The sequence below is a fragment of the Arachis stenosperma genome, chromosome 7 (genome assembly GCF_014773155.1).
Source record: "Arachis stenosperma cultivar V10309 chromosome 7, arast.V10309.gnm1.PFL2, whole genome shotgun sequence".
Taxonomy (NCBI): domain Eukaryota; kingdom Viridiplantae; phylum Streptophyta; class Magnoliopsida; order Fabales; family Fabaceae; genus Arachis; species Arachis stenosperma.
In genome coordinates, this window is record NC_080383.1 from 12496468 (window position 1) to 12511904 (window position 15437).

Sequence of the window (15437 nt, forward strand, 5' to 3'; positions counted from 1 at the left end):
ATATTTATATTTTAAAAAAATTATTTTTTATATTATTATATCTAAACATAATTAGTAGACAAAAATTTGTTACGTAATTTTTAAAAATAAATAAAATTATTTTTATTTTTTAAAAAAATAAAAAAAGAAGATGTTTCAAAAAAAATATTTTATTCAAAATTCACCCATCATTTATTTGTCATGACAAATTACTCAAAATTAATGTTATATTTCTCTAATTTTTATCAACAAGAAATTTTGTTCTGCACACTTGCAAATACAAAAATATGATCAAAGTCCAAAACCCACTCCTAGCCACATAGACAGAAAAAAAAATTAAACTTGCCCAATAGTCCCAACATGCCAAAAAAATTAACATCTAATTAAACTTATTAACTTTGTTGCACTGTGTAGTACTGCTGCAAATCCACTGCACCTCCCTGTCCAACTGTCCCATCAACTAAACTTTTCACTATGCCAAGCAAAACGTGTTAACATATGAGGCTTGCCACATAATATCCACAGGTGTGGATTTTTTTACCCATCCACACCATAGAACTTCCCTAAGAAAAAAAGCAAGTGGGAACAAATAGCGACAGATAAGATTGAAGCGTGAAAAACATGGACTGATATCTAACATTAATGCATTGCTTAACTTAAATTGTATTAAATGATCTTCTTAAGTTTTAGATATGTACGATGATATATTATTGTAGTACAGGTATTTATAGAAAAAGTTGATATATAAACAATTAATTGTCTTTGATGACAATGTCGAACGAAATCAATTAGTTGAATATACACTACTTCATAAACTCTTCTTTCTTTTGGATCGAGTTTATAATACAAACGATCGAAAAAAAATTATAATTTACAAGTTAATACTAAGATTACCAACTCTTTAATTTAATTATATTCATAGATTTAGATATATTTTCACATTACATATATAATTTGAATTTAAAAGATCAATTAAAAATTAAAATTTTCTAGTATCAAATGCTATACAAGCATATGAACACTGGAAAAGGATATCCATATGTTATGTGCTTATGTATCACTCTACAAACTAAATATGATAAGTGTATACAAAAACAAGTAATATATATAAAATATATGTATATAAAATATATTTAAAAATTATAAAAATATATATTTATATATAAATATATATAATTAATTTGATAATTAATTATATATATATATATAATATTTTTATAAATTTTGTATATTTTTTTTAAACTATTAAAAGATAATATCTAAAACAATTTGAGCACTAAACAAACAAATAAATAGTATTTGGTTTATGTCTTTTTTGAGGTAGGGATATAATAGCAACATAGACATTAAAAATATAGATATAAATTATTAGTGTATATATACTCTGTTTAAAAAAATATTGAATAAGACACAATAAAATTAAAAAAAAGTCTATATTTTATAAAAATTAATAAAAATAAAAATAAAAAAAATTGATAAAAAAATAAAAGTGTAAAAGATTAATAAAGAATAAAAATATAAAAATTAATTATGTAAAAATTAATAAAGAATAAAAATATAAAAAATTGTGTCCAATTATTTATGTCTTTATGTCTTAATATTTTAAAAGAACACTATATATATATATATATATATATATATATATATATATATATATATTATATATATACTAAGATATCTATTCAAAATTAATGTCTTAATAAACAAATAATAAATATGTACTAAAATGTCCATGTCTATGTGTATATCTGTGTTTGAACCATGGTTCTAAAAATCGGATCGGATCGGTCAATTCGATCGGATTAACCGAGAACCAGTCTTATAATCGGTCCGATTGACATGCAAAACCGTCTTGCAAAAAATCAATTTAAAAACTGGTCAAACTGGTGGTTAACCGGTGAATCGGCTAAACCGACTAGGTCAAAAGACCGGTTCTCTAAAAAAAAACGTAAAAACCCCCACCCCCCAAAACACCCGACCCTCTCCCTTCTGTCTCACTCTCACATTCCAACCAAATCCCTAATTTGCCTAACCTTTGAGAGAAAACACCGCCGCCATCATCAGCTCCCAGCAACCACCACGGCATCCCTTCTCCCTTCTCCCTCACTCTCATCAGTCTCACTCACCCAAATCCCTAACCCACTACGGTGCTACTTTCCTCTCTCTCTCAGCCAAGCGCCAGCAGCCTCCGCCTCCTCGTCTCCTCCTCGTCTCGCTCTCAGCCAACAACAGCAGTCTCCGGCGACCCATCATCCGAAAAGCTGACCACCATTCTTACCTTTCCTCTTCTCTTCTCGCCTCTCTTTTTTCCTTCGAACGCTTCTGCCCCCCACTCAGCTCTCGTCACTGCCACAGAGAGAAGCTGAATCTCTCTGCCCTGCATTGTTCTGCCGCTCGCACCGCTCTCTGCGCCGCCGCGAGCTCAGCCGGCCACCACCAACTCTGGGCGGCACTACTTCTGCTCTTCTTCCCCTTTCCATTTCTCAGTATGTCTCAGCTACATTCCAGGTTTTCTGCCTCATCCCTGCTTCCTGCTCTGTTTTTTTACTTTTTTTTATTAATTCTGTTATTAATTTTAGTTAGATTGCTGATTAATCATAATATAGAATTAAGAAATTGGTATGAATGATGAGAAAGAGACATGTATGAGGAGGGGGCCAGGGGCCAGGGGGCATTGAACTAACTTGATACACACATACATTAGTTTGATCTGCCTTTATAAATAGGTGATGTAGGAATAAATGCTTCTAGTTGTAGCTCAAACGTGGTGATTGTAAGAGATCCCCAATTGAAACAAAAAACAATTTGGTTCTTTTTTGTTTTCTTTCCTTCTTCTATGATATTATCATTATTGTTTGGTTTTGGGATCTTTTCCAGTTTCTGCTCGTTGGCTGCCATGGTTTTTTGGGGCTCTATTCAGCTTTAGGAGAATACAGAAAGAAAAGAAAGCTACAAAAGTAAGAGTTTTTTCTTAGAAGAAAGATACCATACATACATTTAACAAGGTTTGTAAATATCTTAAACTAGTGGAACCTAGTGCAGTGAAATGGGTAGTGCTCCTTTATCAAGCTGGCCATGGGAGAATTTTGGATTATTCAAGGTATATTATATTATGTGATGCATCTGTTATGTATATAGAATAAGTCTAACTACTTGTGTGTTTTCAATTTGATAAATACAATATGTGTTATACGGTCCATTGGTGGTGAAAGTTGTGTATGAATGGTTGAATGGCGTGGAACTCTACTCCATGATCAGCTGATGGAGCCTTCACTTGCTCATACTATGGATTCTAAGAGGAGGAGTTCATGTTCTGTGGAGTTCTTAATAATTCTGTTTGTTAGAATAGATAGATATATATGCTGTTAGGTAGCTAGGGTTGTGGTTAGAGGATTCTAGGCCTGATAATTGCTCCGTTCTTGATTATCCAACATAGCTTAATACTGCTTGTTTGCTGAATGATGTTGGTGTGATCATTACTGTGTTGTTTCTGTTTCATGTGACCTGATTCTACCTGCTGCCCTGCTGAACTATACTTGTGAAATTAAGTTTGATGTTGCCTCTGTACATGGAATCCATGCATTTCTCATGTTAATTGCAATTTTTGGATTCATGTGCTTATATTTTGCTTCTACTTGCTACCCAAATTTCTAAAAATTGTTCTGTTTTTAAACTTGTTACTTAAGAGTTGAACGTGGCACTTTTCAAATTCTTAATATCACTATATTTCTCTTCCTTAATGATCTATGAAGTTGTTTAGTTATAAACTTTGATGTTTGAAGTTGTTTGTGAACCTCTAATATTAAGTTATGGATAATTTATTATGTGAAATTTTAAATTTTATTAAGTTAGAAATTATTGAATTTATATATTTAAAATTATTTTTAAATTTTTTAATAATTTTATTTAATATTTAATTAAACCGGTTGAACTCCGGTTGAATCTCGGTTGAACCAGTAAATTATTGAACCAATTACTTTACCGGTTTATTGACCGGTCCGGTTCTCGCAACCTTGGTTTGAACCAAACGTTGCCATAGCTAATGAAAAAAAAAATAAAAAAATAAAATATAAAAGGAAAGTCTACTACTTTGGTTGTACATAGAATAATAAAAATGTATCATTTGTCGACCATCTCTTTTTTTTTTTTTTTTTGACAGACTCGACCATCTCCATACATATACAAAGTAGTCATTAATTCTGGTACAAGATCAAAATATTTGGCTATTTGCTCTGCATGGAAGAATAACTGTCACATTATTGTGGTGTGTCTCCATTGTCAAATGTCAACTTTATTTTGCTCTTGGAAGATTAAATGATATCACAATGGTACAAGCACCGTGGCGGAACTATAGAGAGAAATTTTGAGGGTCCAAACATGCAATTTGAAAACTACCAAAACTAAGTCTATTATATTAAATTTAGCATAAAAGAATACCAAGTGAATGAATTATGTGAGTCTCAAACACACACAGATAATTTTGCCTTAAAGATTTGTAACCAAACAAGCTAATTAATTATTATATTTAAATAAATATTACTCACTTTTATATAAAACTAATATTTTTATCCATAATAATATTATGAGAATATAAATTTTTTAAAATTACGGTTCATTTTATTCTGATGATAGTATAGATTATATATGTCGCAAAAGATTTATAAAATCAAACTATTTTTACAAAAAAAGGTCGTAGGTCGACAAAAGTCTCTAACTAAGAAGACTAAAGATGGCAACGGGACGGGTTTTTGCTCTACCCGGCCTCGCCCCGCCTTACAATAACCCGCATAAAACCCGTCCCACTCCTATGCATATATAGTAAATGGTTGAACCCTAATCCGCCCGCCTCTATAATTATTAAAATTTAATAAATAAAATTAAATTTCAAAATTTATATAATCATGATCACATAGATAACATAAATTAAAATAAAATTTTAAATATGATGCAATATTATTAATCATTTTACTAAGTATTATATATATATACACCGGGGCAGGTAATACTTAAACCCGGTCCCGTCCCGCTCCGCCTAAGAACCCGTTCCATTAAAAACTCGCCCGGGCTGATAGGGACGGGGTAGATACCTGCAAGTTCGGGTGGTGTTGCCATCCTTAAGATCAAGGTCTCTATAGATAAAAAATCAAATAACAAAATTTTTAGTTATTATTTTAATATGAAAAGTCTAATTTTTTATTTAAATTATATTATTTTGTTAATTTTGTTTTCTGTAGAACAAAAAGGTAGAAAAAATAGAGAATGAGAAAAAAGAGAGAGAAAGATAAAGATGAAGAATGAGAGTGAGAGTGAGAGTGTTTATTAATTTTGAAAAAAATAATTTTACTTTAATTGTAATAAAAATATATCGGATGACATATTTTGATTTGTCAAATTATTAATATAAAATATAAATTATATATAGAGTGAAAATGGTAGAGAGAAATAGAAAAATGGAGAGAGGTAAATGAGAGAATTTAGGAAGGGAGTTTATTAATCTTGGAGAAAAATATGTTCTCTTAATTTTAATAAGAGAGTGTCATGTGACACATTTGATTATTAAATTAGATAGTAATATATGATATATAATATAGGTATATTTTAATTTTAATATTTTAATTTTAATGCAATTAAAGAATGTTATGTTGTATATTTTAATTTTTAAATTAGTAATAATTAGTCATTTATATTGATAATGATATATAAAATCGATAGAGTGGTTAAATGAATGAGAGAGATAGAGAAAGAAAAAAGGAGGAGGGGATGACTCTTTAATTTTGGAGGAAAAGATTTGATTTCAATTGCAATGAGGGAGTGATATATGATATATTTTGGTTGTAAAATTAGTGTGGAGGAGAGAAGAATTTTTCTTAATTTTAGAGGGAAAGATTTAATTTTAATTATAATGAGGGTGTGATATGTAAAATATTTTGGTTGTAAAATTAATAAGGAGTAAAAAAAAATTTTAATTTAAAAAAAATTAATTTCATTTATAATAAGAAAGTGACATGTGACAATTATAAAATTAAAAATATATAATAGATAAGACAATTTACGTTTTTAAATTGTTTGAACTCCAATTTTACGGAAATACATTGTTTCAAAAACGGATACGCAAATACATTGTTTCACTATAATATATAAACCGCTACTGGCAGTAGGCAGTAGCGGTTTACAAGTGCACAGAAATCGCTAGTACCAGCCGCGGTTTATGGGTGTTTATTTCATCAAGGAATCCACGATGAGCTGCCGCGGTTTACGTTTGAGAAGAATTGCTCATAAACCGCTGCTGCCAGCAGCGGTTTATGTGGATTGGTTTGTGTGCGTAAACCGCTAGAGCCTATAGCGATTTACGTGGATCATGAATAGCTATATAAACCGCTGAGCCAGCCGCGTATTATTCATTGTGAGATTTTCTTAGGTTGGTTAGAGAGAGGAAATTCTAGAGAGAGGTCAGAGCAAGTTGAGAACGAGCCCGAGGTATCTGAGCTGCGACTTCCGGGGGGATATCATGGCAGACAGAAGGAGCATGTACTGACTGAACGGTGTTGCGCATGTTGCCAGTTCCATCGGTGACGAGGTTAGTTAATTATGTAGCTATTTTTTTAGGCTTAGGATTTTTTTAGCTAGAAAAATGATATGAACGTAAGTATATACGGATTTTATAGATTAGTCCCTTTTAGTTTTAAAAATGGTATGAACGGTAGAATATACATAATTTTTTTTTTAAAATTCTATTGTTAAAGATTTGTAATACTTTTATAATTGTGGGTGTTATGTAATCAGTTTAGTGTGTTGTCATTTGTGTTATTCTAGTAAGTATTTTATAAATTGAACCTCGCTGGTTTATTGACTACTTAGTTATAGGATTTAGGGATTAATTTGTTTATCAGTAAAAAATTTGTTGACGGTTTAAGATATGTGTTATTACTAGATAGGGAATTTTCTTTTGGATTGGAGAATTTAATTGTATCCTGCATTTATTGTGCGGTTTTTTGCAGTCCACTAGGTGTATATACAGTGTGAGATGGCAACAGAATATGCCCATGCATGATAGGATCATCCCGTATTTAGAGAGGGCTGGATTGTACCATTTGGCCAGGCTAAACAGCCAATGGTTCGGTTGGATGAGCCATTGGTTAGTGCATTCGTTGAGAGGTGGCGTCCTGAGACGCACACGTTCCACATGCCTTTTGGAGAGTGCACAGTGACATTGCAGGACGTGGCTTTTCAGCTTGGGTTGCCTGTCGATGGGAAGGCTGTGAGTGGTTGCCTTGGTGAGTTTGAGACATACATGCAGGGTGGTCGACCAGCCTGGGAGTGGTTTCAGGACCTATTCGGTGAGCTCCCACCACCGAATAAGGTCAAGTAGATGACGGTCCACTTTACATGGTTCCACGAGAGGTTTAGTGTGCTACCACCAGATGCGACCGAGGAGACAGTTCGCATCTACGCACGTGCCTACATCATGATGCTTTTATCTACTCAGTTATTTGGGGACAAGAGTGCGAACCGGGTACATATACGGTGGTTGCCTTTTGTGGCGAACCTTGATGAGATGGGGCGATATAGTTGGGGATTGGCTGCGTTGGCTTGGTTGTACCGATGTATGTGTCGGGTAGCAAACAGAAATGTGACTAACCTTGCGGGTCCCCTCCAGTTGCTACAGAGATGGATATTCTGGCGTTTTTCCTCGTTGAGGCCGTCCGGGTTTGATGTTTTCTCTTTTCCGCTTGCATCCAGGTATGATTTATGTTTTTTTCAAAGGTTCAAAACTTTCTGTTGTGTTTTTCAAGTTTGTGTCTCATCTGCTTTACAAGTAGGTGGTCTGCTTACTTACCTCCGAACGATGGGAAGGAACAGAGGGTCATAAGTTATCGTATTGCATTGGATTGCTTGACCGCTCGTGATGTAAGTATTATACTTTTTATGGTTTAGTTTGATGGTTGCTTTCGAGTTGTGACTACATATATACTTGTTATGGAAATGTCTGATGTATTTTGATTTTTCAGATTTTATGGGAGCCCTACTCCGCGCTTGATGTACTTGCTGTGGCACATCCAGAGATACTTTCAAATTCTGCTTCAGTCTTCGCATAAGCGGCGTTAACCAGCCACCTCCTGACATCCTGCCCCTTGAAGGTGAGGGCAAAATTTGCAGCAACATGCCGAATACAAAATGCCCTATAAGCATGCGGAGGTCGCCAACCACTATTTGGTGACTCCAGCGCAGCCTTGATGCCGTTGTGTCTGTCAGAGATGACGAGAATACCTTCTTGTGGAGTAACATGTCTTCTAAGATTGGACAGAAAATATGACCAAGACTCAGCATTTTCTCCCTCTACCAGTGCAAACGCAACAGGCAAAATATTCGAATTCCCATCCTGAGCAATCGCCAACAACAAGGTCCCTCCATACTTACCATACAAGTGTGTCCCATCGATACTGACGAGTGACTTACAGTGGCGGAATGCCTCAACACATGGAGGGAATGTCCAAAACATGCGATGAAAGTAGACTCTTTCTTCATCAACCTGGTCACCCACTCTAACCGGGGAGGTCTTCAGCAGAGCAATAGAACCGTTCATGGTGAATGTGACCCCAAGGATCCAGCGGGGCAGATCCGCATATGACTCCTCCCAATTGCCATAGATCTGTGTTATTGCCTTCTGCTTTGCCAACCACACCTTCCGATAACTTGGCTTGAAACCATATGTTGCCTCTGTTGCCTCTTGCAACACCTTAATCGATATCGACGCATCAGCTCTAACCAATGAAAAGATTCTTGCACAAATCACATGATAATCAAGCTGCTTGTGGTCGCTCGAAATCGATGTGGCCATACACGTGTGTGGTCCGTTGTACTTCCTTACTTTCCATGTGATCTTCCTTTTCCGCATGACTATCCGAATCAACCACATGCACCCGTTACCGAACTCCTTGCATCTCCCTTGGTATTTTAGATTGTCGGACTCCATAACCCTGTACTCAACTCCACGCCGAATGCTGTAATCTTTCACGCTCAGCACAACTTCCTCCTTACTCTGGAACGATTGGCCAATCTAAAATTCAGTCAAACCTGACCCATCATGCATACCCTGCCCATCGAATGTTGCCTCTACATTCTGGTGTTGGCCGATGGCCTCCAAGTTCAAAGACGACAGGTGGGGAGGGTACTCTTGTGATCCAGAACCGGAACCTCCATGGCCTGTACGTACACCTCTCGGTATATCATCTTCACTGTCCCCACCAATATCGACCGGCTCCTCATCGGAATCATCATCACACAGCGCATTCTCAACTCGATCCGGTCCGACCTCAAACTCAACCCCAGCACGTTCGGGCTCAGGAGGTGGAACTACCGCTGCTACCACAGGCAGTGATGTCGAGGCACCACCCACTGTGGTCGACTGAGGACCCAGTGCCGATGCCCCAGAGCTATCCACACGATCTTCCAACTTCGCAAACATCTCAGGTATCCTCACCTCCGGAAAACTACGCCTGCAGTGAAACAAGACCTGCAGGTCTTCATCCGACCCTATCACAAATGTCTCATATCTCACACCGGTTGACACAACGGTAATGAAGATCTTGTAAAATAACTTTTTAACCAACTTCGTCTCACGGGTACCGAGCTTTTGTAGTATGATGAGCTTAATCTCTGCCAATGTACTCGAAGATCGGATAAAAATACTAACCGGTTCTCTATCTGTGAATTTCACACCATGCCGTTTGCTCTTTTGAATTTTTCCAGAGCAATGGACCAGAGCCACAAAACTATCCTCCCCATCCATTTGTGAATAACACTCAACATCTCCACATTTGGCCCCTCCATGGTTTATATAGGGACCCCAATGACACACAATACACGTAAACCGCTATGGCCACCAGCGGTTTACGCACGCATACCAATCAACATAAACCGCTGCTGGCCAGCAGCGGTTTATGAACAACCAAAAAAACTCATAAACTGCGGCTGGTACTAGCGGTTTCTGTGTACTTGTAAACCGCTACTGGCAGTAGCGGTTTATATATTATAGTGAAACAATGTATTTGCGTATCCGTTTTTGAAACAATATATTTGCGTAAAATTGGAGTTCAAACAATTTAAAAACGTAAATTGCCCTAATAAATAATAGATAATAGATAATAGATATTTGGAAAAGCGTATCAATGAAAAGCTGTGCCCGTGCACCAGCATATGAGATGTGAAAATTAAAACATGGGTTTTCGGTAAAAGTGTCAACGCTCGTTTAAAATTACTGAAAAGGATATTTTTCTTTTATTGAGTTATTATATAATACTAGTAAAAATTACTCAGTTTAGAAAGAGTTTTAAATTTATTTTATTGAAAACTTTTTTAATGTAAATTTTCTATAATTAACACCTTAAAAACTGTTTTTTTTAGACATATGTTGGATAATTTTTTATTCTTGATAATAAATATTCTAAAAGTTTTCTTTAATGATATTACAATTAAAAAGTTTAAACAAAAATTTAAATTAAATATAATTTTTTAATTTTTCTGTATATTAAATATATTGAAAAACTTTTTTTTTTACTTTTATGCTCTTAGACAATATTAGGACACTTTTAGCAAAATCTTTCTTTTTAAGAAAAAAAATGAAGCGTTCAGAGTTAATGTATTTAATATTTTAATGTAATTAAAAATTTAAAACTCTTCTTTTAAATTAATAAGCATTATCATTCCAAAAGTATAATAATGAAAATTTTTAGGTTTTTGGTGTGTTTAATATATTTAAGGTGTTTAAAACAATAAAACCTAAGGCCCTGATTAGAGGTTTTTATTAAGGTAAAATTGAAAAATAATAGTGCAATTAATAAAATCATGTTTTTATTTTTTAATTTTCTATAAAATTTTTAAAATAAAAAACAATGAAATTAAAAATAAAAAATATTTTATTATAATAAGTTAGATTACTTATTAACAATTTTCTTTTAATAAAAATTCCCTGATATATAATCTCGCACTGTAGCAGTTGTTAGCAAAAAATGTCAATTTTGATCAGGAAAATGTTTGAAGTTAACGAAGAAAAAACAAGGAAGAGTTGGAAACACGAATAGTTTTGAGTGAAAATATATATCTAGAGTGATTTGGGAAGTTGGTATAGGAAAGATTTTCCATATCAAATAATATATACAAATTTAATTTCTAGAAACCTTCGCTTACAAGTTACAAGTAGAGACTTAGCTTCTTGGTCTATAAATTGAACTTGCAAAGTATACTATAATCTGTAGACTACTTAAAAGAGAATAAAATTACCAATTAAAAAAATTTATAAAAAATATTACAAAATTTAAAATTTTAATATATTTATTATATATTTATTAAAATAATATATTTAAAATATTTTATTATTAATAATTTTAACTTATACCCTTACAAGTAAACTAAATCCAATAATATATATAAATTGAATGTCCTTTTTGTTATAATCAGTATGACAATATATAAAAAAATTTTAAGTGTGTCGTCATACTGATATTTTAATAATTTTTTAATTATTAATTTTAATTATAAAATATATAATTAAGATCAACGGTTATAAGTAGATATAAGAGTACACTTGAAAATCTTCCTACATATTGGCATAAATTCAATAAGAAGGACACCCGGTAACCGCACTAATGAACCCTAAACAGAAAGCCTTTCTACCTGCATCATGTCATTCATTATTGCCACGTGGCAGGCTCTCCCTTTGCATGCAAAAGCCATTCATGGCACACATATGATTCCTGTTTTATTTTTTATTTTCCGTACTGCATAATAATATATATTATGTGGTATGGTATCATCAAATTATCATTTTTTCAGTTTTAAATTAAGTTTGATAATAAATTCCTCACTTTTTAAATAAAAAATTGTTTATATAATTAAAATTTAATTTATAAATTAATTATTATGTATTTAGATATTTTTTAATTAATAGTTAATTATTGGAATAATTAAATTTATAATATAATAACATAGTATTTTTTATAAAATACAAAATATATATTTTTATATACAGTTAATTAGTAGTAGTTGATTTTTAATGTATATATTTTGTAATTGTTTTTAAATATTTATAATAATTTATAAATATCAGGCACTTAAATTTGCTATAGCTCATGTGTATAAATCGAATGCCCTATTTTTGTTATATCATAAGGTTGATCTAATTTCATATGGTATGCATGTAATGTAAATTAAAAGACTTGATCATATAATTTATAATCTTTTAAAAATATAATTATTTATATTATTTTTTTTATTCGTTTAAATTTGTAGGTGAAGTGATTTAATTTCATGACATACATATATGTTTTTAATGATTTTCACAACCAAGAAGAAGTGACTCACTTTTCACTTCATAAAATCGCACATTATATCAATCAACCCGAAACCCAAACTTATATTGAATGTACATTTCACTTTCAGATTTTTTTAATTGTATTGAATGAATGTATTGAATAAATGGATAGGTATTAAAATCAGAAATTTAGACTTGTCCAAACTTAATTGTAACACGCATGAGAAATTCATAGTATCATCATTCAGCAAGATTAATACTAGTAGTATATAGTGGAGTACATTGTACTGCGTGCTACTCTTTTAAGTGATCATGAAGTTCAATCCGTTTACTTCCCTAGGAATCAATAGATATTTTTTGGTAAGCGCCGAGGTATTTATTAATTAACTTATCCTCTCAAAAACACAGAAAAAAGGAAAAGAAAATTGTAAATTAATGAGGTCAAAAGAAGAAAATAATCAACAAAGACGAGTAATAATGGTTCCAAATTCCAAAACCAATGTGTGAACCTGAGATGTGTTCAGTGTCGTCTTCTTTTCTTCACTGCGCAGCAATCCCTTTCAGGCTTTCACAATGCTCTTTCCTTTTAATTTCCTCACTTAAATAATTTAGGTTGCATTTTCATTATGTTTATATAGATAGAGATCGAGATATAAAAATAAAAAGAAGAAATGGATATTTTTTTTAAAAATATTTTAGTCATAATTTTAAGAAATATATAAAAATAAAATATATATCTTTGAACAAGAAAAATTGTGTATCTTAATGATTTAGTTAGTTTTTAATTAATTATTTAGTTCTTTTTTCTTTATATTTATGTTTCAAAGATAATATTGATATAACGATATATATCTGTATTTGTATCCATATATTTTTCTCTCTTACACGAAGTAAATCCATATTTTTCTTCATTAAAAACAATAATATTTGAATTTATCTGTTACAACAAAATATAAACACTAGCTTTTATTTATTTATTTATTTATCATCTATTTCGCATGAAATTAATCTTTGAACTATAATATACAAAATAAAATAAATAATTAAAATCATAATAGATTATATTTAATTAAAAAAAATCAAATATTATTATGGTTTTATTACATAGAATTTGGCGGAATATTGACTCATTTGAGTCATTAACTTCATTTAATCATGTGATAGGACAAAAAATTGTGACAAAGAACAAATAAGTACTAACTAGTTAATATGACTTTAAATATACTCAATTCTCAATGTTAATTTTCTTAATATTAAAAAGAAATATCAGATAATTAATTTTTTTTTAATTATTAAATATGTACACAAATAAATCTCTAAAACATTTTTGTCTACAAAATATTTTTTTAGGTTGAGGTTTTTAAATTTTATAAAAATAAAATAAAAATAAGTCCTTCTATGTAAAAAAAAAAGGTCTAACTAACATAGAAGTAATTAATATAGAAATGTACATGTTAATGAAATGTTGATTGAATTGATTAAGAGGTAAAATAAATAGAGTTTGAGTTGATAATATAAATAGATTTGAATGGCACCGCCCTATTCCACCATTGACAGAGAAGGCATGGAAAGAGCTTCAGAAGTAGCCTCCTCTATGGACTAATCAACAAATATCAAAACACTGAACGAGGCATCTTCAAGCCCCAACCACCTAACACTTACCCACAACAAGTCTCCATCTCTCTTTCCCTCTTCCCATCACACCCAAACAACAAACCATTCCCCTCCTCGAACTATTCACCCTTCCCTCACACTTTTTAAAGCTTCAATTTCAGTCACCAACCAATGGAAATTTCTAACCCTAACGATCCCCAAGAAACCAAACCCACCGCCACCACCGCCCCTATCCCCACTCCTTCTCAAACACCTAACACCAGCAGCAGCAGCAGTGATAATAATAACCCCCCTCACAATAATAACCGCAAGTGCAAGGGAAAAGGTGGACCTGACAACAACAAGTTTCGTTACCGCGGCGTCAGGCAGCGCAGCTGGGGGAAATGGGTGGCGGAGATAAGAGAACCGCGCAAGCGGACCAGGAAGTGGCTCGGAACATTCGCCACCGCCGAAGATGCCGCCAGGGCCTACGACCGTGCTGCTTTGATCCTCTACGGTTCTAGGGCACAGTTGAATCTGCAACCCTCGGTTTCCGTCAATTCTAACTCTTCTAATTCTTCGTCTCGTGGCGGTTCTTCTTCTTCTTCTTCCTCCTCCACTCAAACGCTTAGGCCTTTGCTTCCTCGCCCTTCCGGGTTCACCTTCTCATCCGGTTCCCGGTTTCCCGTTGTGTTTAACGGCCTCCACAATAACAACAATAATAATAACTTCTCTGCTGCTACCGCCTCGGGTTTCGTGCCATTTGGGGTTTACCCTTTTAGTAACGGTAATAATAACAGTGTTGTTGCACCAGCACCGGTGCAGTTTCATCATCAGTATTCACCACAAGTGCTGCAAATTCAGCAGCAGCAGCAGCAGCTTCAACAGCAACAACAACACTGTCACAATCGACACCAAAAAGCCGATGAATCAGGTGGAACAACTTCAATTAGGTTAACCTCCCATCAGAATAATAATAATAATAATACTAATCATCCTTCGGGTTATGTTCATCATCCTCATCAAGAGAGTTGCATGGTTATGGAAGAAGAAATATTGAATCATAGTAATAATAATAATAATAATAACAATCTCGTGGTGGATTCAACATTGTCTTCCTCAGAGGTTGGAGCAGATGCAGTGGTGGATCCGGATCCGGATCATGATCGGGATCCAGAACCGGGTATCGGATCTATGTGGTCTTCGTTGACGGAGGAGGAGTATCCAGTTAGCTTGTGGGATTACAATTACAATGATCCATACTTTAGTTTGAATTTTGAAGAAATTTGATGGTGCATGCAGTAGCTTCATTCAGCTTCATTATTGATTTTGTTAATTAAAGTCAAATTACAACATAGGTACTCTCAATAGTCGATCCAATCGATTGATCTGAGTTTTATATAGTGGATTAGAAAGTATAAAGTGTGGGTAGAAAGGAACCCAAAGTTCAAGGTAGTTGTGAATAATTTCTGGTGGAATAATTTATCTGGATAAACCCTAGGATTGGATTTGATTGAAGGTCAGTTTTTTCTTCTTCGAGATCTTAATGATTTAC

General features: G+C 33.2%; 2 protein-coding genes across 2 annotated transcripts; one reads left to right on the top strand and one right to left on the bottom strand.

Moving 5' to 3' along the window:
* Positions 1-8002: 8002 nt before the first annotated feature.
* Positions 8003-8953, bottom strand: LOC130939399 (uncharacterized). Its single transcript, XM_057867507.1, has one exon. The coding sequence runs from the start codon at positions 8951-8953 to the stop codon at positions 8003-8005; it is 951 nt and encodes a 316-aa protein (XP_057723490.1).
* Positions 8954-14074: 5121 nt separating this feature from the next.
* LOC130940529 (ethylene-responsive transcription factor ABI4) lies at positions 14075-15172 on the top strand. Its single transcript, XM_057868693.1, has one exon. It carries the CDS (start codon positions 14075-14077, stop codon positions 15170-15172), a length of 1098 nt encoding a protein of 365 aa, XP_057724676.1.
* The last annotated feature ends 265 nt before the right edge of the window (positions 15173-15437 follow it).